This window comes from Pseudopipra pipra, chromosome 5 (genome assembly GCF_036250125.1).
Source record: "Pseudopipra pipra isolate bDixPip1 chromosome 5, bDixPip1.hap1, whole genome shotgun sequence".
Lineage (NCBI taxonomy): Eukaryota > Metazoa > Chordata > Aves > Passeriformes > Pipridae > Pseudopipra > Pseudopipra pipra.
This window is the reverse complement of record NC_087553.1, coordinates 23,638,013-23,662,731: the sequence shown is the minus strand read 5'-3', so window position 1 is coordinate 23,662,731 and position 24,719 is coordinate 23,638,013. Positions and strand designations below refer to the sequence as shown.

Below are 24,719 nucleotides of genomic sequence, written 5' to 3'. Positions count from 1 at the left end.
AAGCCAGGCAGAACCACACTGAGCTTTGTGAGCCCCAGCCACTATTCGATGAAGAGACACGGCATAATTCATGCACCAAGTTGCTAAGTTCTCAGCTGAGCCCCCTGCGTTCCTCAGTAAAGTGTAAATATTGTGTGCAGTGGGGTGATTACATCTTTGCTTTTGCCTATCCTCTTCTCAGTCTCCATGTGTCCAAAGGAAGAGTTGTCTCCCCTCCAAGATCCACAGAGGATGGGGTGCAGGCTTTGGGATGGGACACCCGGACCCAGATTCCTCTCCATGAGGACTGCCCCTGCAGGTTGCTGTGGACATCCTTTCACCAAAACACTGCTGCATTAATCTTCCTAAGCTCACATCCCAAGGAGTCATATCAGTACTAGCATTCACGCATACTGCTAGGCACAGTCAGAAAGAGAATAGGGAGGGGGAGGGCAGGGAAAAAAATTAAAGAGGGAGGAATGAGTCACCAGTCCAGACAAATTGCCTCCAAGACACTAAAATTAAGCTGAAGAGAGTGGTCCCAGAGGTACTATGGATCTGGCAGCTGTGAGCACCTGCCTTCCTGATGCATTGCAGGGACTTGAGAGTAAGTGTTACAGGGTGGCTGCCACTGCCACTGCTTGCAGGAGGGAGGAGGGCTCAGGGTGCAATGATTGGCACTGCAAAATCCTGCAGTCCTAGGAGGGCACAGAGAAACTATGGAGTTGGGCCAGGTTATCATTCCTGGATGCAGCAACACTTCTGAGCTTCAAAGGCTGCTTCCTGCACTGAGGAGATGCATGGGTAGTGCCAGCTACAACCACCACAGTGAAGCCCCCGAGGTACCCTGCTGCCAGGGAAATTTCTGCAATTTCAATTCATGGTTGGATCTAAATAAGGCAGTTAACTCAGTGATGTGACACATTGCCTACTGATAAAGTCCAGAGCAACCCTGGAGGGCATCCTGTGGCAGTAAGTCCCACAAATATCTGCATTGCACATGGGCTGCTGGATGGATTGCTCAGGGCCCATCCAAAGGTAATGTAAATTATGTCAGCGTAAGTCCAGATGCACAAAAATTAAGTCTCTGGTAGGGGCATATACCTGTGGAAGGGCAAGGGACACAAAGCCCTTGAGAATGGGATCTAATCTCCTTTAAAAATTCTAAGCATTGCTCAAACCAATGTATTCCCAGTGGTTTATTACTTCCTCTCTAGTTTTCAAGCCTTGGCTTTTACCTTCTCAATCTGCCTTGTCCCCACAAACAGCAATACTGACCATGTGCATGAAACAAAATTTATGTATCTTCCTACCTGTGGAGGTGCACAGGCTGAGCTCTCATCCCAACAAAATTTAAGCAGTTTGCACAACCCTGTTAGAGCTGAGAATGGGGCAGGACTTGGAGCACTGGGGAAGCGATCTGGAGATCTGGAATTTGTGATCCTGTGACTGTGCTTACGCTAGCAAGTCCTGCAAGGGTTAGCAGGCCTTCGTAGAGCTCTGCTGTTGTTTGGCTCTGTTTCTTCTAAGACAGGAACTGAGGGGCTCCTGCATGGTGCTACAGATACCTGCTCTGCCATGGCAAAGAAAACCTCTGGGTGCTACCCATGCCATTTTTTCCACAATGAGGCATCATATCTCTTGTGTGTCTCCAGATAGCATTGTGGTGAAGTTCCGGCCTAAGGCAGCCTGCCAGCTTTGAAGTCCTGTACTGCCTTCATCAGCTCACCTATGATCAACACTGGCTGAACATAAAGTTGCTCAAATAGATTTGGAATGCCAGATTAAACCCTGGCTATGTTCTGCTCGCAGAGATACTGCCTTCTTCTGTTAAGGCTGGAATTGGCCCTAGGGGCCTCAAATGCTTGCAACAGCAGTGCCAAATGTCAAGAAGTGGGTGACTGCACAGCACAAACAGTCACTGATGTTGGCTGCAGGGCTGGGAAGGGGGTGAGAATGACAGGAAAGGCCTTTGTGCAGGGAATGGAATGGGAAAATCCTCATGTCCTTCCTGGGAGAACTGCTCAAACAAAGGAGATTAATTTCCTTCCTAGACCCATTTCTTCTGGGTCTACATGTTCCAGCAGAGATGAAATCTAGTAGGAGAGTTCAGGGCTGTTGAACTAGAGCATTTTCCCAATGAAAGTGCAAAAGACAAGAGATTGTTCATGGAGTCAGATAAGGGAAGGAGTTGAAACATACAGCCCCCTATTTGGCCATCTGCCCTCATCTCCATCCATCTGGAGATGCATATAGGGCAGAATAGAAGGGACAAGAGTTTGTGTGCTTAACATCTACCTCGATTTCTGAGCATCTTGCCAGCCAGAAGGTTTTGCCGTGTCCCTGCAGCTCTGAGCAACATGAGTCCTGCTGGCACGACCCTCGGAACAGGGAGGCCGTCTCCTGGGTGCCTGCCTAGGGAAGCCGAGTCGAGTCACCCCCTCCTGCACACCACTCTCCCACCACATAGCTGCTCTCTCTATCCCTTTTCTTCCTCTCCCTCTCCCCTACACTGTCTTCAGCTTCTTTTACCGCACTCCTCATTCCTTCATCCTCCCCGTCTTCCACGCTCCTCTATCCTTTTGCTCCTCTCCTTGCACCTCTCTCTCCTCCTTCTATTCTCCATCCCGGTGTCTCCTCCCGCTCCTCGTTCTCCTGCCCTGTCGTCCATCCCCTCCTTCTCCTCCTTCTCCTGCCGGTGTTTCCGTGCGTGGCGCCCATTGGCTGCCGGCACCCGTCCCCCCGGTGCCGCCGCTCCGCTCCCTCTGCCCGAGCCCCGCAGATGGCGGGGGCAGCGAGGGGGACAGACCCTCCGGCGTGGGGCTGAGGGACCGCGCAGCCCTGGCCGGCCGCCCTCGGGCACGGCCGTGGGCCCCGCTCCCACGCCAGCCACGGAGTGGGCGATGGGCAAGTGCGGGAAGAAGGACTCGCGTCTCCTGTAGAGCACGGTGGGCGCGTTGCCTCCGGGACCGCTCTGCTCTACCGCTCTTAAGAAAGGGGAAGGGGAAAAAGATGACACGGATTCTCCCGGTGAAGCAGAGGAAAATGTACATCCCGACGACATGTAAGTACCCGGCGGCTCTGCCCGCGTTTCCCAGATGACACCCGTGGGCGTGAGTCCATGCAGAAGTTAACTCTGCAGTCCCAGAGAAGGAAACCTGCCGACCTCCCCCCCCGGCTCCCCACCCTCCAACTCTGCCAGTCCATCCTGGTCCGTGCCAGACAGCTCAGCCTCAAGGTGAGACGGCGGAGTCCTGAGCTGGAGCAGGTCCATGGGAAACCGGGGGGGACAGGTGGGGAGGGGGACAAGAGGGGCTGCAGGTTATTGGTCTCTGTGGTCCCTCCCAGCCTCTATTCATGTATTGTAACCAGGTCGAGGCTCAGCTCTGAGCATCCACCTCCTCCTTTCATTCAATGCAGACATATATATATATATATATATAATATATATATATAATTTATTTGTTTTTTCTAAAGAAAGCAATAGCACCAATTTTCCATCTCTTCCTACCTCTCTGCCTTTCTTCTGCTCTCCGGCTGCATGAGCCAGGTACATTCTGGTAGCACCTGTTAGCAGATCCCAAGCCTCTTGCAACAGGTGCTGTCCACATAAGGGACAGACTCCAAGTGGATGCCAAAACACTATCAGTCTGAGGCCAAGGTTCCTCCCCAATTCCTACCTATGCTATGTGCTGCCAAAGCAGCCAGCAGAGTAGATCCAAGCTAGATGAGGCACTAGTATCCAGTGATTGTTCTGTCAAACTATCCAGAATGTATGACATGGTGTTTGAGCTGGTGCATAGTACTTAACAAAGTTAGAACGGCAGAGACAGACCATACCTGCTTAAAGTTTCTTCACTGCATCTCTCTGAGCAGGAAAAATGAGTTTATAGAAAATCCATGGTTTTTGCTGCATGCCCTAGCATTTTTGATAGGTTTTCTGGGGCCCTGAAGCTGGGTTTACTGTATTGCTAAACCACAGCCTGAACAACAAGCTTTGAGGTCTGGACCCCAGATACTTCTCCAAATGCTCTTCAGCCCCAGCATCAGAATCTTTATCCCCATTTGGTATTTGGAGGGCTCTCTTTTCAAATGTTTGGCTTTTTTTTTTTTAATTCATTTGCATGCAGGAGGAACATCCAAAGGAATTCCTAACTACGTCCTCACCTTTTAGAGGATCATCTTTTTATGAACATACTGTTCTGGCCTCTGCCACCCTTTTCAGGGATCTTTGTACCTAGAGCAGCCATTGCCCTCCTTTTTTCCTCCAACAAGTGATTTGTGTCACTAGAACAGCATTGGAAAAAATATCAGAGGAAAGACCCCTCAGTTTAGAGTTTCAAACCACTTTCTACTCTGCCCATTCATTACAGCCACTCATGATGTGTGGGACAATCCAGTGCTGCAGGACCCCAGTAGATGGGCTTCTATCAGGACAGTGTGTCACAGCCCAAGGCACCTGCAAATAAAGAAAATTTAAACAATTCCAGTCCTCCAAAGCTCAAATGCTTCAAAGCAGGAAACATTCATGCAATAGCCTGTAGAAATGGCCTTAAGCCATAGTTGCCCAACTATGGGTTCCTATGGATGAGGTTCCTTCAGTATAAGATTGGATACATCTGTGGAGTTTGTTGGGTTTGCTTGTCTGATATCCAATGAATCCATCTAAAGCTCAGGTCTCCCCCAGTGTTTCCAGAACTTGGTATGACATCAAAAAAAAAATTGAATAAAAGCTGTAATATTAAGACATTAAGCTGTAATATTAAGAATATTAAGTTGTGATGCCAACACATTTTGGAGAATAGTCTTTGGAGTGTTTCTGGCCTCCTGAAAGTAGTTAAGATTGGGATTCCTTTCCTTTGAGATTCCCAGTTTTAATTTCAATAGAAAAAGAGCTTCAGAGTCCTAGGAGATTTGTTGAGATGTGTACAGGTGAACCTCAGGGTTCTTGTTCCCTACTACTAAGTCATTCTCCCTTCCAACAAGCTAATTCATCAGGAGGATGACCCTGTCACTCTACACCTCCAGAAGATTTTACCAGAGCTAGACTGATTCTGAAAGCACAAATCTCCCCTGCATAAGGTTTGCCAGGGTATCTCTGGTCTGTAGTATGTGCTGGGCTCTGTATTTCACATATCTGGAGCCCTCACAAAAGGCACGTCTGTCCCTTAACTGTCTCTTCTCTCCCTGCAGCTTCTCACCCAGTGTCAGCAGCGACCTCATGGTGAATGGAGAACTTGTTTGCTCAAGGCTCTCTCACTAAGTGAGCTGAGCGCTGTTTCCATGCCAAACCCTGACGTGATGGGCAATTGGGCACCTCAGATTAGGAGGGCTGGGACGCTGCTTTGGTGTTGCAAACAGGTGGGCAGGCAGGGCCTCTGTCATTAGCAGTGTGTTGCAGGGTGCAGAAGGAAACAGAGAGGCAGGGAGAGAGAGAGAGAGAGGGAGGGAGACAGAGACAATAAGGCAGTAAATGAGAGAGAGATAAAGAGAGACCTGGACTGATCCCTCTTAGTATACTCAAAATAATCTGGCTCTTCCTTTGCTCTCAAACTGCCATAACACAAAACAGCTACCCTCCAGCTCAGGTGCTGACTTCAGCTTCTACTGAGAGTGAAGGTGCTTTTGCTTCTGCTGGTAGAGCCAACAATAAACTGGCCAGTCCAAAAAGAGTTTCAGAAAGCAAGAGAATACTCAGAGAATGGGGGAGTCAGAACTGGAATGGCTTTGTCACTGGATGCTTTTCCCTCTTTGGTTTCTAAGGTACCTGCCACTCATAAATGAGAATCAGGCCTCTGGTGACCATGTCCTCACTATTGGAGCTATTAGCAGAAAATGAGAAATTTCCTTGCTCTTATCCTAGTCTGTTGTTATTTCCCTAGAGGATCTTTCCATAGGAGAGACAATCCATTGGCCCACACTGAGCCATATCATTGTTTGTCCCTCCATGCCCACTGTGCCTCACAGGACTAGATGGGTTTGATATTGTCCTAGATTTTCCAGTGGCTGCCAGCATCCACAAACTCACCTTGACTTCCCATGCCTGCCCATATCTAAAACACAGTTAATGTAGTGATTTTATCTGTGGCTTGTTCAGCTGTCATGTCCCCAGTATCAATGTGTTTTTCTCTCCCCCTCTCATTTCCAGATTGCTAACTGATCCTGCGAGGACACTGCCCCCTGCCCTCTTCCCTGCCTCTGCTATGAACACTTCTGCTTTCAGCCTCCCCACACCGGCAGTGTCGGAGGAGGGGAATGCCTCTAGCAGCTGGGAAGGCTTCACCACCCCCAACAGCTCCACCACTGTCAGCCCTGGTGTAGTTGTCAGCGGTGTCCTCATCCCTGTGGTCTACCTCATTGTCTGTGTGGTGGGGCTGGCTGGAAATTCTCTGGTCATTTATGTGGTCCTGCGGCACTCTGTGAGTGAGTCGGTGACCAACGTCTACATCCTGAACCTGGCCCTAGCTGATGAGCTCTTCATGCTGGGCCTGCCATTCCTGGCTGCGCAAAATGCCCTCTCCTACTGGCCGTTTGGTTCTTTCATGTGCCGCCTGGTGATGGCCGTGGATGCCATCAACCAGTTCACCAGCATCTTCTGCCTGACGGTGATGAGTGTTGATCGCTACTTGGCAGTGGTCCACCCAGGGAAGTCCTCCAAATGGCGGACAGCACGAGTGGCCAAGGCTGTGAGTGCAACGGTGTGGGTGCTGTCTTCAATAGTGGTGCTGCCCGTGGTTGTCTTCTCAGACGTCCCTTTAGGGATGAGTACGTGCCACATCCAGTGGCCAGAGCCAGCCTCGGTGTGGAGAGCTGGATTCATCATCTACACTGCTACACTGGGCTTCTTTGGACCACTGCTGGTGATTTGTCTCTGCTATCTTCTGATTGTTGTGAAGGTTCGTTCCTCTGGCAGGCGGGTCAGGGCTCTGTCCTCCAAGCACAAGCTTTCAGAGCGCAGAGTGACCCGCATGGTGGTGACTGTTGTGGCTGTCTTCGTCCTTTGCTGGCTCCCCTTCTATGTCCTCAACATAATCAATGTTGTTTGCCCGCTGCCAGAGGAGCCGTCCCTCTTTGGTGTCTACTTCCTTGTGGTGGTGCTGCCGTATGCCAATAGCTGTGCCAATCCTATCATCTATGGCTTCCTCTCCTACCGCTTCAAGCAGGGCTTCCAGAGGGCCATCTTCAGGCCATCCCGCCGAGTCCAGAGCCAGGAGGTGCCAGCAGGCCCCCCAGAGAAGACCGATGATGAAGGGGAAGAGGGCGAGATCAGCAAGATCACCCAGAATGGAAATGGCAGGCAGGAGCGCCCTCTAAGCGGTGAAGAAGGAGAGAACAATGAGCAAAAACCACTCCCTGAGCAGCCTGTGGGATGTGAAAAGAGCAACAAGTTGCATGTCAGTTATTTGTGATGAAAGGGATGGTGTAGGGGAAAGAGACATTGGAATATGAGGTCCCCTTCACCTTATCTGCTTTTCAACCTCAAAGGCAATGGGAGACAAAGGCATATTAAAGTCCAAGAGTCTGTTTAAAGATGAAGAGGGCTCCATGAACTTGTAGAAAAAGCAAGACATTTTTCTTGGCTTTGGAAAAGACACCTGAGGTTTATGTGGTACTGGGTAAAGAATGGACTGCATCCAGGGGGAGCTGAAGAGGTGCTGGGCACTGACAATACAGAGAGAGCAAGATCAGCCCTAGATTGCATGATCTGTCCTTAAATGACTCAGCTGTGGAGGGCATCAGCTGCCATCTGATTGTAGCATGTCAAGGAAGTTCCCAAATGGCATATACTACACGTAGGCATCCCATTGCCTTGATTATCCTCCTTACAAACACAAGAAGTGGTTTACCCTGAAAGACAAACAGGGAGGAAAAATGTCTGCAGCAAAGACATACCAGCCAGTTGCATGCATGGCTGACCCCTCTCTAGCTCTTAAAAATGCCGTGGGGACAGATTTCCTGCCCATGCTGGTCATGGCTGGAGACTACTAATTGCTCAAAACCTCCTCTTTCTTTTTAAGGCTCTCATGGACTCTGGGCAGGCTGATGGGACTTACCTGGGAGAAAAAAATGGAACATTTCTTTCCTGCATCTCACATTCTTCAGGGTTTTCCTGGTGCCTCTGCACCCCGGTGGGAGGTGTAACAAAGGCAAAGAAAAAGACAATGCGACATGAATCAGAGGCAGTGTTTCTTACAAGCTGAAATGCCCTTTCCCTTTTCCTCTCCCTAAGCCTTACTGTAAATAAAAAAAAAAAAGCCTTTGGACATAAAAGGCCAACAGGACAGAAACGTTCTGTGTGTTTAGGGGAGGGGGTGCTACAGATTTGGCTCTCCTGAGAATATACATTGTCTTTGGGTTGAGTTGATCTCTGTATGGAGTACTGTTTGGCTGATACAAGAGATTAAGGCATCTATTCAGTACAGGATGGGGGCAGGAAGCAGAGGGAGGTCAGGGGATCTCCAGTGTGTAAGAGCTATGGTTGCAGAGAGTCTGGGCAATACTAGGAACTGATTCATCTTGTGGGAAATGGTATTTAGATTAGGATGGTGAAGAAATTATGTTCATGTGTTTGCATGTGCACAAAGATTGTCGTATGCAAAAGTTTATTCCCTGGACTGTACATGTCTGAGAATGGCTGCAGAGGATGGGAGACAGAGGAGTCAGACTGGTGGGAGATGTGTGTGGGTTGGGCACTTATGCTAATCTGTGTGGTGTAGGTAAATGTGTACAGGCATACATAAGGGGGTATGCATGTGTATAAGTGTATACAAACACAGATGGGGGAATGTGTTAATGTAATTGTGGAATGTTTCAGTGCAGGTATAGTTTTGCAGGCATGCAAGTATTTATGGAAATGTGTGTGCACATGTGAATGCTTGGGTAAGAGTGTGAGAATATGTGTGTTGAGTTGAACCAGTGCTTGCTCCTGTGCATTGGTTGTTGGAGGGAAGCTGTAGTGGGTCCATGTGAACATGTAGGTTAGAACAGCAGCAATGTACAAGGGTGGGTGGGATGAAGGTCTCCTTCTTTGCTTTGGCTTCATTCCTCCCACACCTTTAACTTCTCTATGAATACTATTGCTAAGCTACAGCCACCAAAATGGTCCTCATACCAGAGCCCTTGGTTATATTTGGGCACTTTTGTCTACAAATAATTTTGAGAAATGGGAAGGAGGCACGCACCAGAAGGAGACACGTCTCCCTGAGGTCAGGAGATGTTGGAGGAGGTAGTCTATGGAGAGTCAGTTATGAGAGTTGGCTGAGTGATAGAAAGATGTCTCATGGGTCACTTGAGAGAAGGCAAGAGAAGTGAAGGGGTGGCATGGGAACAGGTGTGCTTGGACAGAAGCCAAAAGCCCTGGGCTGGGCAGCAGAACAAGCTGCAGCAGCTGAGGATGGTGGCAACAGAACCACTTTATGAGGAAGCAGGAGTCAAAGTCACATAAAGGCAATGTGAGAAGTGAAGGCCTGGCAGGCACTAGAGGAACTGCAGTACGGGGCACCTGAGTTCAGGAAAGGACTGTCACAGGGCATGAGGAGAAGAGACATCTCCTAGCCATGTTAGCTCAGGAAGGCAGAGAAGGGACTGCAAACACAACCAAAGACATTCAGCTGTGCGCTCAGCCACGGGTACTGCCATCACCTCCACGAGAAAGGAGGAAACCTACATCCTCATGTTTCCTCTTTAAGCCTGGAACACCAAGCTGTTCATGCCTGCAGGCTCACCCTGAGTAGCTGAGGTACCAGTGCTTAGCTCCTCTTACAAAGTGCTACTTGCCCCCTGAGCATGGGCCATCACCCAGGAGTGCAGGCTCAACTCACAGGGAAAAAAAAGTGCTTGGCAGCCAGATTCTATCCTCTGCTACATCTTTACATCTCCTCCTCCTTCCATCCATGCATCAGGTTCCCACACTGTGGGCCCCAGTGAGAAAGGCAGCCAAACTATTCATGGGCGTGGGATACAATCTGTTGAACTAAAAAAAGCCTCTGTTTTATTTTCTTGGGGAGCTCCCGCAACATCTATTGGATGAAGCACAATCAAGCAATCCTAGCAGACTGAGGATGGACTGCCAAAGCTTCTGCCTCTGTAAGGGGCAACAAGCAGTAGGAAGAGTAAAAGGTCTGACTACCAAGTGGTCAGACAGATGGACAACACAGAACTTTAAACAGGGATCTGCGTTGCTCCTCTTGCAATGAGGAGCAGAGCAAGGTGAATGCTGGACTCCACTGGCACAGCAATCCCTGCAGAATAGAGGAAAAATGGTATTATCTGGGGAGCTTGTAGCACTGTGTTTGATGACCAGGCATTGAAGAAGGCATGTGACAGTGACTGAGGACCTTGTAGGAGGCAGCTCAAGTGGGTGGGGGGCAGATAAAGGGTGGGTTTCCTTATCCGTGGAGTGGCTATCCAGCTGCTGTGGGGAGATGGGGGAGTTCCCCAGCTGCCAACACACTTAACAGAGACAGTCTCCTTCACCAAATCAGGATGAGACTTCATTTCACACGCCTTTGCAGCTCCATCTGCTGTAAATCACCATTCAAGAAACTCCATCGACTGGTTGGCTTCTTAAAATACTGACATCCCTTAGAGCCCAAGCACTGCAATGCCAGCACCAAGCAATTGTGCCAAGGAGACATTATTTTGATACACAGAATCCGAGCCCCCACCAAGGCAGCTCTGCAGGGGAGCCTGCTGGGGAAAACAAGATACCTTCCAGGGAGACCTGCAAAAAAACCTGAGGTTTAAGTAGGAGTTTAAAAGAAAAGAAACAAGCATCATATTTTTCTGTCTTGTGTTTTCTTCGCCCCCCTATGCTGCATCCTATTTTGCAGTGACAAATTGCTGAAAAAAAATGAAGATGAACAGAAAATAAGACTGGAGGAGGGGAAAAAAAAAAAGGGGCTTTTTTTGTTCAAAATTCATGAGGAGAAAACAAATGCTACATAATTCTGCAAAATATCACCACTGATTAAAAGGCTGTTTTTCATAGGAACAGGCGTTTGGAATGATGGACAGTACCCTGCTGCCTTCTGACCCCTGCTCTCTCCTCATCTCTGTCTCCCTGTTGGTGAATCCCCAGCTTTTCCTGTAGTAATAGCATTAATCTGACTGCCTCTGTGATCCCTCTCTCTCCTTAACGATGGTGCAGTTGACTCCAGGCAACCCAGAGGCCACAGGGACCATGCGCAGTGGCTAAGTGAAATTCTGGACATGTTCAGGGGGATTTTTTCCAGTCAGATATGGAAATGGAGTTTACTATTCTGAGTGCAGAGACACAGAGATAAGGGCTCCACCAAGCCCTGTGTTGCACAAAAGATTTTATTCTTGTCACGTAGCGATCGGAGCTGCAAGACCAGAAAGGGCCGCAATGATTTCAGCAGCATTGTGCAATGCCTCCTCCCAGTAAACGTGTGATCATAAATGGGGGGTTAGAGACACAGGGAACGTGTTGTGTCAGCTGCTCAGAGAGTTCGCATGCACACGTCAGAGTGCACAAGAGCAGATACAGAGAGGCATTCCTATCTGTTGTGCATGCGTGCATACAAGTGTGTTTACGTGATTGCATGCCTGTATGTGTGGCTACCTGCAACTGCGTGAATGTGTATAAATATATGTACATATTCGTGTTCTGTGGGTACACTGATTCAAGGGCATATAGATGTATGTATGTCTGGCCACCCGCACAGACGCACACATACCCAGACATGCACATATCTCTTGGCCTAAGCATGAACGCCAAGAATGCAGCACACACACCTTAATGCACGTAGCCCAGGCATGGGCTCAAACTGGGAGATGACATCCGGACCTTCCAAATTACCTTCCCCCCACACGTACCCACCCACCATACCTGCAAACCCAAGTACACAACGGTGGTCTGCGGCAGCTTTGGACCCACTTAGTGTGACCCTTCTGCTCTGCGATGGATCTTCAGGAGAGAATCTGGAACGGCAGTGAAAGGCGATGGCTGAGGGGCTTCAGTGTGGAGAAGTGAGGGTGCATTCCAGGCTGTTACCAACACAGCCCACACTTATGTCATTTGGAGCTGTTGTTAGGGAGCCACTGTATTTGTCATCAGCAGGGAATCACAGCAGCTCGGATCAGGCAACAGCAAAACGGTCCAGGCCACATTCTGATTCAGCTGTTCTACACGGATACGGAACAAGGGGGTGGAGGGGGCAGGAAGCAGTTAATCCGCTGTTGGAATAGGGTAGCCTGTAGAGATGGAGAGATAGAAGAAATGGAAACACCTTTGAAGAGAAGATTCTCCTGGCTCTCCTGAGGATCCAACAGAGAATTGAAATGCTTTATCTGCTCGAACGAGTGGAAAATATGCAAATATTTGCTCATGAAAAATTGCTGGTTTTTGCCTTCCCAAGCATAAAATATGCAAACGCCACGCACACCGCAGCCGGCTCACGCAGATCTCACACTCACCACGTCACGCACAAACAGGCACACACGCATTCCGAGTACGTCAATGCAGCCAGCCAAAGACACGTGCCTGGGCTGCGTGCTGCAGCCTTCCCTACATGACAAACAATGCCGCGGGGCACGGAAATACGGCTGCCTTGACCGACAAACTGAGCCTCCGCGGGCTGTGCCCCCACCGCGGCTCCCTGGAACCACCGCGGAACCACCAACCGGAGCGGCCGCGAAGCTGCGGGCGGGAGGAACGCGAGAGGCCATCCCGGTCCCGACTGCCGTCGGGGACTCGGGACACCCGCGGGCGGGACCCCAGACGGACGGGAGGGGCGGGGGTGGTGCCGAGCGGGCGGGCGGGAGCAGGCGGGGACGAGAGCGCTGCGCGGTGCGTCCTGCAGAGGGGTGTCCGTGCCCGGAGGGGGAGGGAGATGCAGGGAGACGGAGAACGCGGCAGGACCCCTGCCCTGGTAGCTGGTGTCAGGACCAGGCTCAGGACAGTGCTACCAAGCGGCGGTGGAGCCCCTCCATGCCAAACCCCCGCTGTTGAGGGGAACATGTGCGAGCACGAGAGGTGTGTGCTCGCAGCCCTGAGAGCCAGCCGTATCCTGGGCTGCGCCAAAAGAAACGTGGCCGGCGGGTCGAGGGAGGTGACCCTGCCCCTCTACTCCTCTCTGGTGAGACCCCACCTATAGTGCTGCGTCCGGCCCTGGGGCCTCCAACATAAGAAAGGTGTGGACCTCTTGGATCGGATCCAGAGGAGAGCAATGAGGAAAATCAGAGGGCTGGAGCACCTTTCCTATGAAAACATGCTAAGAGAAGAAAAGGCTCTGGGGAGACCTTATAGCCCCTTCCAGTACCTACAGGGAGCCTACAGGAGAGTTGGAGAGGAATTTTTCACAAGGACATGTAGTGAGGGGACAAAGGGGAATGGGTTTAAACTGGAAGAGGGTAGGTTTAGATTAGACATTAGGAAAATGTGAGGATGGTGAGGCACTGGAACAAGTTGCCCAGAGAAGTTGTGGCTGCCCCATCCCTGGCAGTGTTCTAGGCCAGGCTGGATAGAGCTTTGATCAATCTAGTCTAGTGGAAAGTGTCCCTGCCCATGGCAGGGGAGTTGGAATTAGATGACCTTGAAGGTCCCTTCCAACCCAAGCAATCCTGTGATTCTATGATTCTGTGGTGTCAGTGTGGTTCCCTTAGTGGAAAGTACCTGTCACAACCAAGAGTTTCTGTGAGCTCTTAAACACCAGCTTCTTTCCCCGTCTACCTGTCCACCTATGCCACTCCATCTCCACTGCCCCAACATCCCGCCACAAAGTGTTTGCTTCTTTGATGAGAAAGCTCATGGGTACCACTGAAGAAAGTTTTCTTGCCTAACCAACATTCACCTTTCTCAGCACTCCTCATGAGAGTTGTTATGCCCCCAGTAGTGGTCTGCTGTCGATAATTGATCAGGGCAGGGCTAGGAGTGTGTACAGAAGATGACAGCACAGGAGTAAATACTTCTGGGCCTACACAGGAGCGGATGGGAGGAGGAAGCATTCAGATGCACTCAGATGCATAGAAGCAGAAGGCAGTAGGCTTGGCTGAAGGTTATTTTTAAGAACTGGTTCAAACAGGCTGCAGTGTCACTTGGTATCTCCTACCCAGCCAAACTGCTGGCTCTAGACGTTCACAAGGCAGCAAACTCTTTCTGCTTGCAGTAGGGTTAGTCCTTGTAGTCGTATGCCAGAGTTTGGGGTGAATACCACAATGGTTTCTTGTCTCAGTGGTCTCACAGGCAGAGTCACAAGGCGGGGGTAAGAAGTGGGACACTCAAGCTGGAAAAGCTACTGATGGGGAAAGGGGCAGCCAGGATGATACACCTTTAGCTGTGAGACATCTCCAACTGATGCAGCTTGTCAGCCACTGTCTGATACACTGCTCAGCTGTGGCTGGCAGACACACAGTGTCTCGGACTGGCTGTGGGGACACTGGTGGGAGACAAGCTCATGCTTTCATGCTCATTAACAGAGACTACCAGGTCTAGAAACAGCTTTGCTCAAGTGATGAGTCCAGATGAAGGGCTCTTCCAGCTGCTCCTCAGCCACGTGGCATTTCAGCAATGCACAGTGAAAAAAAAAAAAAAAAGGAAAAAAAGCAGAGTCTTTGCCAGGCCTTGATCTCTGTGTGAGACAGTCCAGGCCACCAAGCAGCCCACAGCAGAAATCTCTGCTGGCACAAGTGCCCTCAAACTCAGCAGAAGCCTGCATAAAGCCAGAGAACGTGTCATTCCTGCTTTATCCAGGCCCCACATGGGCAGAAGTTTCAAGAGGAATGTAGCCATACAGCTGACATCCAATAGGCCTGCCCATCCTCAGAGACGTAGAAAGTATTCTAAGCCAGTAATTTTTTACCAGATTGGTGCTCTTGAGTAACAAGAGCTGGCTGTTACACAAGCCTCATGCACAGCCATGTAGTCCACCAGCTGGAAAAGATTTGTCTAATCATAGAACCACAGAATATTTTGGGGTTGAAGGGACCTTTAAAGGTCATCTGTTCTTCCCACCCTCCTCTGCTTCCTGTCCAGAGGTGATCAGTGATCCCGGTGTGGAAGAGTGACAGCTGCTGTTACAGGATAATCTGAGGGCATCACAAAGTACTGAAGCATGAAAACACATTGCCACCTTTCCTTGTCTCAGATGTCCCCCTCCCTGTGTTTGCAGGCACTATGGAAGTGCAAGGCGAAGGTACCCAGCAGCAGTCGGGCTGCGATGGAGAGGAGGTGAGCACAGAGCCGTGCTGCTCATCACTTCCCAGCTCCTGAAACACACGAGCTCTCCTTCCAAGGGTAGCAACAGCAGTAGCCAAAAGCCTGAACTTTGCTTCCAGAAGGGATCAGCTGTTGAGCTGAGCAAATTGTGATGCTGTGCAGGGTGGGTGGAAGAAGGGCGGGAGGAAGGGAGGGAGAGCCAAGCCTGACACGGGCCAGAGCAGGAGGGGAGGCACTCACAAAGGCCTTGGAGGCAGGATGGAAAAGACAGTAATTACATAAGAGCACTTGGCGAGCATCTGGCTGGAGTCAGCTGGGCCCTGCCTGCCCTCCCTCCCGCACTGCTAACCAGGAGCAGCTGAGGATACAGATAACTCAGCGCAGGACCCCTCCGGAGGGGAGCGTAGGTAAGAGGTCCTCTGCTTCCCCTCCTGGTTTGCGGTGTTCTTGGAGAGTGGGGGCAGAGAAGTGGAAAATAGGGAAAGACAGCTGTGGTGGAGGGGAAGCAGCCAGGAAGGGGAAGAGAAGGAGCTGTTTCTCTGCCTCTTGGTGTGAATGATACCTTTGCTCTGGAGGTTTTGGCGAGGGAGGAGCTGCGAAGGGTGAGTGTGTGGGTGTTTGTGGGTGGATGTGAGTAGGTGTGTATGTGAGACAGGACAGATGATCCACAGGTATCACAGGGGAGCTGAGCTGTACACAGGGGCTAGAAAGGGGAGAAAACATCAACTTCCTTCCTTCTATACCTGTGGCAGAGAGGGTCAGTAGGATGGATGCAGCCACTGGAGGAGAGTCAGGTTTTGTTCCCCTACTTTGCCTGTGTGGTAGGGGTTACAGGACAAAGGAGGAAATGTAGAAGAAGGAGGAAGCAGCTGCTTTTGAGCAGAGATTGTTGCGGTTCAATCCAACCAGTGCATCCCTGGGCTGCCTCCAAGGCAGAGTGTGTGATGAGGGAGAAGGAAGATTGTTGGACACACAGTGTCCCTTCAGACTTGGATTACACTTAAAAGTGTGGCTGGCACAGGTTTACTGGATAAAATTCTCAAAACTTCCTGCAAATGTGGCTGCCCTGGCAAAATATTGCTGGTACAGACAGTTCTCTTCAGAGAACAGGGCAATATTACCCAGGCAAAAGTGTCTTTACTGGCGTAAACTTCTGCTCAGCTGGACAATGCCACTAGGGCAAGCCCTTGTTTGCTGGCAACCAGTGAGTCCCTATTGAGCCCAGATGAGACAAAGTCCTGTTTGCTGCCCACTGTGAGCTGTTCTTGCAGTCTGATGAGGCACAGGCAAAGACTCCAGCTGATGAGGTCCCCCATGAAGAACATCTGCTTGGCTGTGAGCAGCTCAGGAATGCAAATGGAAATGTGGGACAGAAATGAGGACAATGGACTCCCTGCTACCTGTTCCCCTTGGAAAGGTGGAGGAGGCCAGGCACAGGGCCAAGAACTGCAAAAATGGGTAATGTCATGTTTGGAAATAAGCCAGGCAGGAAAACCTGAGAAAGTAAGGAACTGCAGCAGCTTTTTTGGGACAGAGAGGAACTGTCTTCAGTGTCAGTCCCTGAGTTTTCATGCACCCCAGAAAATTTATTTGCCTTTAATAGTACTGCCAGCTGCCAAAGTCCCCACCAGCAGCAGTCAGGAGAAGACAACACAACTGATCACAAACCCCCACTTCTGTCAGCTGGCAAGGCTCCATTAGCAAGATGTATTGACCTAACCTTCCCCCCTCTCATTTCCCAAAAGGGAAAACTAAGGCACAGGAAAATGTGGGCAGCTTGCAGTGGGTTTCATTGCATGTCAGTGCTGGAGTGAATTTTTTGGTCCTCTTCTTGCCCTGGCTAGGAAGCATGTTCACTCCATGTTCATTGAGCTCCAGGCTGACAGGCAGCCTGAGAATATCTCCAGGCCTCCCAGCCCCCCTTCCTCCCTCCCCCCCCTAGCTCACAGCACATATTTTCCCAGAGTTTTCCGCTTGCTTCTCCAGTGGTGCTGGGGTCCTGCCAAACGCCAGCCACTCTCTGGGAAGCGGGGCCTCCCATTCCCAAACCAAACAAATGGGAGAAAGGAAACAGGAAAAAAAAAGTCCAAGCACACGTAGACACACACAGAACCCTTTCCCCCTCAGAAACCTTGGAGCCTTCTCCAGCTTCTCTTGGAAATTGTGGGAGGCACAGTGCTGACTTGGCACTTCTGGTCCCTGCAGAAGAGAGCTATTGTCCATCCTTCCTTCTGCCTCCCAAAGATACATATGTACACACACATACACACACAGGGGGTATAAATTCACAGATCAGTTTTACTACAGCATAGAATCCTCAAATTCTCTTCCTAACAGATTCTGCAGCATGAGAAAAGTCTCCTATCTGTCCCACCCTGCACTCTTCTGTCCTCCAAAATGCCCTTCGTTCCCAAGTTCTGGTGCAGCCACATCGTGCTTACCCCAACAACACAAGCTCGTCAGCTCGGCGCCAGGCTGGGGGCAAAGGTCACATCCAGGGTTTGCTTCCAGATCCCCAGTTTTTCCAGCAGGCAGCTCCCAGCAACCAGGCTATGCTTCAGGTCAGGCACACCCCTCCCATCAAAAATGCTCAGCCCAGGATGTAAGCAGGGGACACGACCAGGGGATGACATGAGCAGGAGTGCAAGGCTTGAGGCTCTGCCCAGGCAGAGGGGATGACCAGAGAGGGAAAATACTGATGCCTCTCCCAGCTGGCAGATGCGTCTGCTACAAATATCATGCCTGGGGCAAGAGGCCACAGTGATGTGTAGAAAAAAAAATGTGGGAGAGAATGAAAGATGAAGTTTGGAGACTAGGAGTAGGAAAGGCACAGCTGGGGAGAGAGCATGGCCAGCCAAGTGAAGGGCTAATACATGGGACAAGGGACTAGTGCACAGGAGTGAAGGCAGGGTCCTGTAGCCTCCCGCCTGAAGGAGAGTGTCTCTTGCATGGATGCACCTCACCTTGCCTATCCTGAGATGCCAAAGGTGGGACACTGCCCTGCTGCCTGCTCACCCTTTGCACAGGGTGCAAATCTGTGTTGCCTGCATTTTGCTGAGCAGGGCTGTGCTGGTTGGAAGCAAAAAGGCAGAGGAAAAGAAACCAACCCAACAACACATACAAGGAAAAGGCACTACCTAGGAAAGAGTTAAAAGGCGCCGAAACCCAAGCCGGTTTGCGATGGAGAGCGCCCAAAGCCAGGGAGGGAGAAGGAGGGAGAGGAGAGGGGAGGGAGCCGGTCCAAGCCCGGATTGCGCACCCAGCCAGCGCTGAGCAGTGCCTGTGCCAAGAGCCGGCTTCCTTAAAGCCATGGGCCCGGGGGCCGGCCCCGCAGGCGGAGGGGAGCCGGCGAGCAGGGGCTGGAAAGCAGAGAGGGGAGCCCTCGGCCCCCGGGGTGAGCTGCCGAACTACGCCGGGGGCAGGCAGCGGGATGGGGGGCACAAGCTGGGGCAGGGGCTTTCTCAGCTTGTTGGCGTGTCTGTCTTTCGTAAGCATACTTCTGTGCAAGCTGCCTGCTTCCAGCTCCACGTCCTTCACTCTCGGCAACAAAGAAGCTCTCGCCTCTGGTCTGCTTGCAAAGGCTGCACTCGGGGAGCCAACCGTCCCCTTGGGAAGGTGCTGGGCTTTGCCTGAGAATCCCCTGGGCATTGTTGGGAGGGGGCTAAGGTACAGAGAGGGGTGGGATTGAGTGGGAAAAAGGAGAGGCTGAAGTTAAGTTCCCAGACCTCTCTGCCAAGAGATGTGGGTCAGACTCTGGGACATGGGTGTTGTTGGATTAGATTCCCATAAAGAGTTGATGTGCAGTGACTGGAGGGTTGGAGAATTTTTTACAGCCCTTCTTGCAGATTCAGCAGCCTACCACAGCATGCTTTTGCTAAAGGACTGTTGAGGTTGGACTAAATAATATTAGATGTCTTTTTCAACCTTAATGATTTCATGATTCTATGCCTCCTTCCTCTATCCCAGCCTGGAGACTGAATCTTTTAGTGGCTCCAATGGTTTGCCTAGTCAGCATCAAGTCTTCTTCCAGGGTCAGCACCTAATCTCCACTGGCCTGGGCAGAAGGGCGTGGGACATCCTCTTGGGCCATGTGGTTTCTGCTCAGATTGCAGCCTTGAACATCCAGGCACTACAAGCATGTAAACTGCCTCCACGGGACAATGCTATTTCATCCCACCCCTGGCTTTAACCACAGAAAGATGTTTTGTGGTAACCTCTGTTCCATCCCTTGTGTCCTCCCCTTCTTATACCTCACTCTGGCACTTCCCCATATCTTCCTAGGTCACCATGGACATAATTTACCTGCGCACATCCCTGACCTTCCTTCTTCTCCCTCTTGTTGTGTTTGGGGCACCCACTGATGAACCCAATCTCAAAGAACCAGCCCCTGGTGCTTGCAAGCGCTGTTGTGACCCACTGGACTCTTCCACAGATGCCCGACCGCTCCCTCCCAGCCACCACCACTTTCCATACCCAATGCCAGAGGTCCGTCCCTATATCAACATCACCATACTGAAGGGTAAGTGCCCATTTTGGCCTCAGGATGCCAAGGCCTGCTCAGGGGCTGACAGCACTGCACTGGAGGTGACAACTGGATTGCTGGCATGCTGGTTATGCTAACAGGCTGCCAGGTGCCATCCTTGAGGATATGTGCCCAGGGTTTAGATGTTTTGTGCTGTTATGAGGAGTAGTCTGGGGGGAAGGAAGTCAGTGCATATCCCTCACTCAGAAAGGTTGTGGGGAAACCTTCTCCAGATCCATGGGTCACATGGAGGAGGGCAAAGGGAGGCAGCAGCTATTTGCAAGCACCTCCAGGCTAAACTGGCAGTGACCCCCAGCTCATTCCACCCTGCTGTGGCTGGCTTGGCTAACGGGAAAAGGCTCTCTATTTTAGATCAGCTCCTCCCTTCAGGGCTCCCCTTTTAGCCTTTGCTGTGGGCAAAAGCCTGTTCCCAGCTGGATGCTGCTCCACTCACTCCTTGTAGCTCTGTGGTTTCTCTGGGTTAACTGGCCAGCCTGGAAATAACTGCAATCCATCAACATTCAGAAGGGTGTGCGGGGCAGATAGAGGCCTAGAGTGCGGGTGTTGTAGCAGGACCTGCAATACCATGCAGGGGAGGGAGAGAAGGAAAACAACAAGACACAAATTTGGGATGCTGTCACTTGTGCTGGAGGCTGCTCTGACCCTATCTCTTCTCTCTATACACAAAGTACATTCTGGTGCTGGTCTCTCTCTGTATTGATGCCTGGCAAAGTGTGTGACAGGCAGTGCACACACCCCAGGGTAGAGCTGCAATATTAATTATATAGGATGCCCTAAGCATGCCAGTATTGTCAAAGTACCAGCCCTCTAACTTGCACTGCTCCATCTGCCTAGTCCAGCTTGGATCTTTTCCCTCTGACCCACCTCATTGTCTGTGTCTAGTCATATTTCCCCACAGGGGTTAGCATTTCTTTTCCTTCTCCAGCCTACAGAAAGAAGTGTGCATCTTACGTGGATAATTAGGTCATAGGAGAGGTGGGTATGAGGGTAGGATCTCTGATGGCGGTAAAGGAGTGTGGGGGAGGAAGAAGAGGTCAAGAGCCCCAGTAGTATTTTGCACTGCTGAGCTCCCTCTCAGGCTGAAGTCTCCTAGGGACAGGTCCTGGTGCCTCCAGCAGGGCCATATCACTTTGATGGGCAGGAGACTCGTAAGAGAAGAGACTCCAGTCACAACCAGAGCTCTGCTAGCTGTTTCCCATGAAGAGCAATGATATCATGATCCTCAGGACTGTTCCTTCTTCTGGCATTGCCCCATTCTTGTGCAGTTCTCTGCCTCCTCATTAGGCTTTCTCACCACCACTTCCACATCTCCTTCTGGTATCACACAGGAATTGTGTCCTCTGCTTCCTCTTCTAGGAGAGAAAGGAGACCGGGGAGAGCCTGGAATGCCTGGGAAATGGGGCAAAGAAGGACCACGAGGTGAGCGGGGTGCCCAGGGCCAGAAAGGCAGTAAAGGACAGATGGGCACAGCAGGAGACCCCTGCAAGCATCAGTACGCTGCATTCTCTGTCGGTCGCAAGAAAGCTCTGCACAGCAGTGAGGGCTTCCAGGTCCTGATCTTCGACACCGTCTTTGTCAACCTCTACAGCCACTTTGACATGTTCAATGGCAAATTCTACTGCTCAGTAGGTGGACTTTACTATTTCAGCCTCAATGTCCATACCTGGAACTTCAAGGAGACCTACATGCACATCATGCACAATGAAGAAGAGGCAGTCATCTTGTATGCCCAACCCAGTGACCGCAGCATCATGCAAAGCCAGAGCCTCATGCTAGAGCTTCAGGAAAATGATGAGATCTGGGTGAGGCTCTACAAGCGGGAGCGGGAGAATGCCATTTACAGTGATGATGTTGATGTGTACATCACCTTTAGTGGGTACTTGGTCAAGCCTAGTCTTGAATAACTGCCTCTCCTCTTCCTTGGGGCCTCTTTGGCCTTTTCCTTCTTTTTTTCTCTCTCTCTCTCTCTCTTTACTGCCCACAAACACTGCAAATCACTTGGAAATGAGCCTGTCGAGTCTCAGGCACTGAGTGTGAAACTTGCCACACCAGCTCCCACCTCATGCCCTCTTGTAGCCAGACTTGTGTCTGTCCATTTACATCGTGACACTGCCGTCTCTCACGCCTTACCTCCTAAACTGGCTTAGGTTATTGGCTTCTTCCCAATCTGCCAGCAAGTTGCCTCTGGACTTTGGAGTCCTAGAGCAAGAAGAAAGCTAAAATGCTGCTCCTGAGGATGTGTCCCTCTTTGGGGCTTCATTCACAAAGGACTCCTGTAGAAAGGCCTAGAAAGTCCCCACTGCCCATGTACATCTTGGCTCCTCTCTTTCCTAACTAGACATACCAGTTTTGCAGCCTGAAACATGGTCTTAATGTCACCTCTGACACCTGTAGTCCGGAGAGCGGACTGGGGTCTGATGGTCTCCTGTAGCACAAGAAAGTTGTAGGACCGGTAAGAGAGGATAGTGTCTTTCCAAAAAGGGAACTGTTGGCCTTCTGAAGTGTGTCACTGGCTATCCTTAGACACCCTTCTGTGTCACAGAGTCCGGGTTGGCTGTCAAATCTAGGCCTGGTGGGATTGTCCTCCTCTGTGCCAGCTCTAGCTCTTTGAAGAGATAAAGGGCCAGACACTTGGCCAGACCCTTTATGCGCATCTGCTGTTGAATCAGTAGAGCCCACCATTCCGTTACCACTACAGATCACAAGTAAAGAAGGAGAGAGAAAGAGAGAGAGAGAGAGACAACCCTTGAAAACCTCCCTCCCACACCTCCCCTGGTGTGCTACTCGATCTTGGCTCCCCAGCTGTGGAAAGCTAGTCCAGATAGTGAACTAGAATCTGCTCTCTTCTTTGGCAGAGGTGCCATTTCGTTGTCCTCCCGAAGGTGGTTCTCCCACACTGGTATTCAAGGACTGCTGTTTCAGGACCTGAGCTTGAGACTGGAGGGGCAATTGCAGTTAAGTCAATTCCAAACCTGGACAGACTGCCACCTCTTTGCCTCTGTGATGGAAAAGAGATAGAGGTGAGACTACAGCACCTCACCCCAGGGTTAAAAGCTTCCCTGCCTTACGCTCTGTGCCCTTTTCTGGCAATCTCATCAGAGCAACTTAGAAAAGCATGTGACTAAAACAAACCCTCACTCTTCTTGTCAGGTTGGAGATGTTGCAGTGAGAAAGGAATGTCAGTGGTTGGGTTTTCTATTACTATTTATACTCGTCTCACACTGCTCTCACTTGCATCCCTCTATGGGGTATGCTACAGTCTTGTTGGGAGCAGGTGAGGCTGGCTCAGCACTTTAGGAAATCTACTTCCACATGTTGTAATGCTTCCATAAACTCCCAAGAGTTGTCTCTTTTTTGAGTATCAGGGCAGGACGAGCAGGAGAAACTGTATTTCTCTTCTGCCCATCACTGATAATGAAATCTTCTGACTTACCTAGCTTCTAAAGTCTCTTGATTAACCACGATCTTTGCCTATAGCACCTGGGACTACCAGAGCTCTCCCATAGGAGATGTGCATCATTATACAGGACTAGGTCTGGTACACTCAGCTGGAGATGGCAAAGCAACAGGGACTCAGGCCAAATATTAAAAATGAACTTGAGAAAATTGCAGGACATTTTCTCTCTTGTCCTGTTTACTTACCCTCCCTTCTTTGCTAAGGAAGCTGTACAGACTCTAACGAGTTTCAGGAACTTTCTGCTGTGGATCCTACCCACCACTGTCAATGAGGCAATGGGTATAAAAACAAGGTTTCTCTGAGGCAAGCCTGTTTTTTTCACAGAGAAACATTGATTATGGGATCATGGGAACTAAAGGAGACTGTGAGTTTCTTCCCCTACCTTAGCAGGCCAAGTGTGTGAAATTGCTCAGAGAGAGGATTTCAGACAGCACAGAGGAAGCAGCGTGCTGGCAGTGATGCTCAGGACCGAATTTCTTTCTCTCTTCCTCAACAGGCTGCAAATGAGATATTCTCTCTTTACAGTGTATTGAGCCCCACGCCTCCCTGAAGCGAAGAAATTCTCTCTAACACTGAATATCTCCAGAAACAAGCTTCATTCTTCCTCCTTTTGCTATTTGGTGATTGAATGCTGGTAACAGGTCTCATGTGCTACCCATGAGCAGCCAGATGGTGCCTGATGCACATGAGAGAGGAGGGCAGGGGGACCAAAGGGTGTGTTTAACAGGCTTCTTGGTGCTAAATAAGACAGCATTCCCTTGGTGCTAAATCAGATTTCAGGAGTATTGGGTGCTTTCTGGAAGGTGTAGTAGGCTGAGTTGTGATGTACTCTGGAATTAATGGTGCTTTATATTACAAAACAAAAAAACCTACAAGAACTTTTGTATATATATTTTTTTTCAGTGGTATTAAACTTTTTTCCTTGGTTGTTTTGCACTTAAATCTGTTTTTCTCTCCTAACCCATTCCTTCTAGCACTGGTTATTGCTGAATGGTGTGATGTAAAAGATGTGGACCCAAAAGAGACAGGTACAAGGTCTAAAGAGACAGGTACAAAGTCTAACTCAGCTCTGAAACTTCCCTGGGTAATCCTTGGCAGTCTTGTGTCTGTTTCCTTTATGAAGAACCATTACCTTGAAGATATTTACTGCTTGAACACTTCTAATTATGACAACCCTCTCCTCTTTTCTGGGAAAACTTTAAGCAAATTCAAAGGAGTCTTTGGAAATTACAAAAAACCCAAGACAATACAATGGGTTATAGGAGTAGGCTTCAAGTACTTAATTATATTGAAGAAGGCTGGGCTACTGTGGGAGTTCTCTTAAGGGAGATCAGACCCTTTATCTTGTGAAATTTTTAGCACATCCTTCTATCAAGTACTTAGTAAGCATGTGTGTTTTCTGTTTTCCCTGTAGCATTTCTTTTGTCTCTGCCAAGAGGTAAAGGCCAGAAAGTACAGACATAAGAGGGACATTAAACTGTTGATTGAACACTTGTGCTCCCTAACACTGGGGTGAGTAGGATTTCCAGAGTTAAGCTGGACATGCATATTTGGAAGACCTG

At 50.1% G+C, this 24,719-nt stretch overlaps 2 protein-coding genes across 5 annotated transcripts; both read left to right on the top strand.

Moving 5' to 3' along the window:
• The first annotated feature begins 19 nt into the window (after positions 1-19).
• SSTR3 (somatostatin receptor 3) lies at positions 20-8,773 on the top strand. Of its 3 annotated transcripts, XM_064655027.1 has the most exons (3): positions 20-3,043; positions 5,173-5,340; positions 6,128-8,773. In XM_064655027.1, the coding sequence occupies exon 3, from the start codon at positions 6,183-6,185 to the stop codon at positions 7,386-7,388; it is 1,206 nt and encodes a 401-aa protein (XP_064511097.1). In that variant the 5' UTR covers positions 20-3,043; positions 5,173-5,340; positions 6,128-6,182; the 3' UTR covers positions 7,389-8,773. The 3 variants fall into 3 exon arrangements, with proteins under 3 accessions (XP_064511097.1, XP_064511095.1, XP_064511096.1); XM_064655025.1 differs by lacking the exon at positions 5,173-5,340; XM_064655026.1 differs by lacking the exon at positions 20-3,043 and having other exon boundaries at positions 4,759-5,340.
• Positions 8,774-15,324: 6,551 nt separating this feature from the next.
• Positions 15,325-24,099, top strand: C1QTNF6 (C1q and TNF related 6). 2 transcript variants are annotated; one of them, XM_064655021.1, is made up of 3 exons: positions 15,325-15,564; positions 19,439-19,676; positions 21,057-24,099. In XM_064655021.1, the coding sequence occupies exons 2-3, from the start codon at positions 19,445-19,447 to the stop codon at positions 21,602-21,604; spliced, it is 780 nt and encodes a 259-aa protein (XP_064511091.1). In that variant the 5' UTR covers positions 15,325-15,564; positions 19,439-19,444; the 3' UTR covers positions 21,605-24,099. The 2 variants fall into 2 exon arrangements, with proteins under 2 accessions (XP_064511091.1, XP_064511092.1); XM_064655022.1 differs by lacking the exon at positions 15,325-15,564 and adding an exon at positions 18,377-18,551.
• The last annotated feature ends 620 nt before the right edge of the window (positions 24,100-24,719 follow it).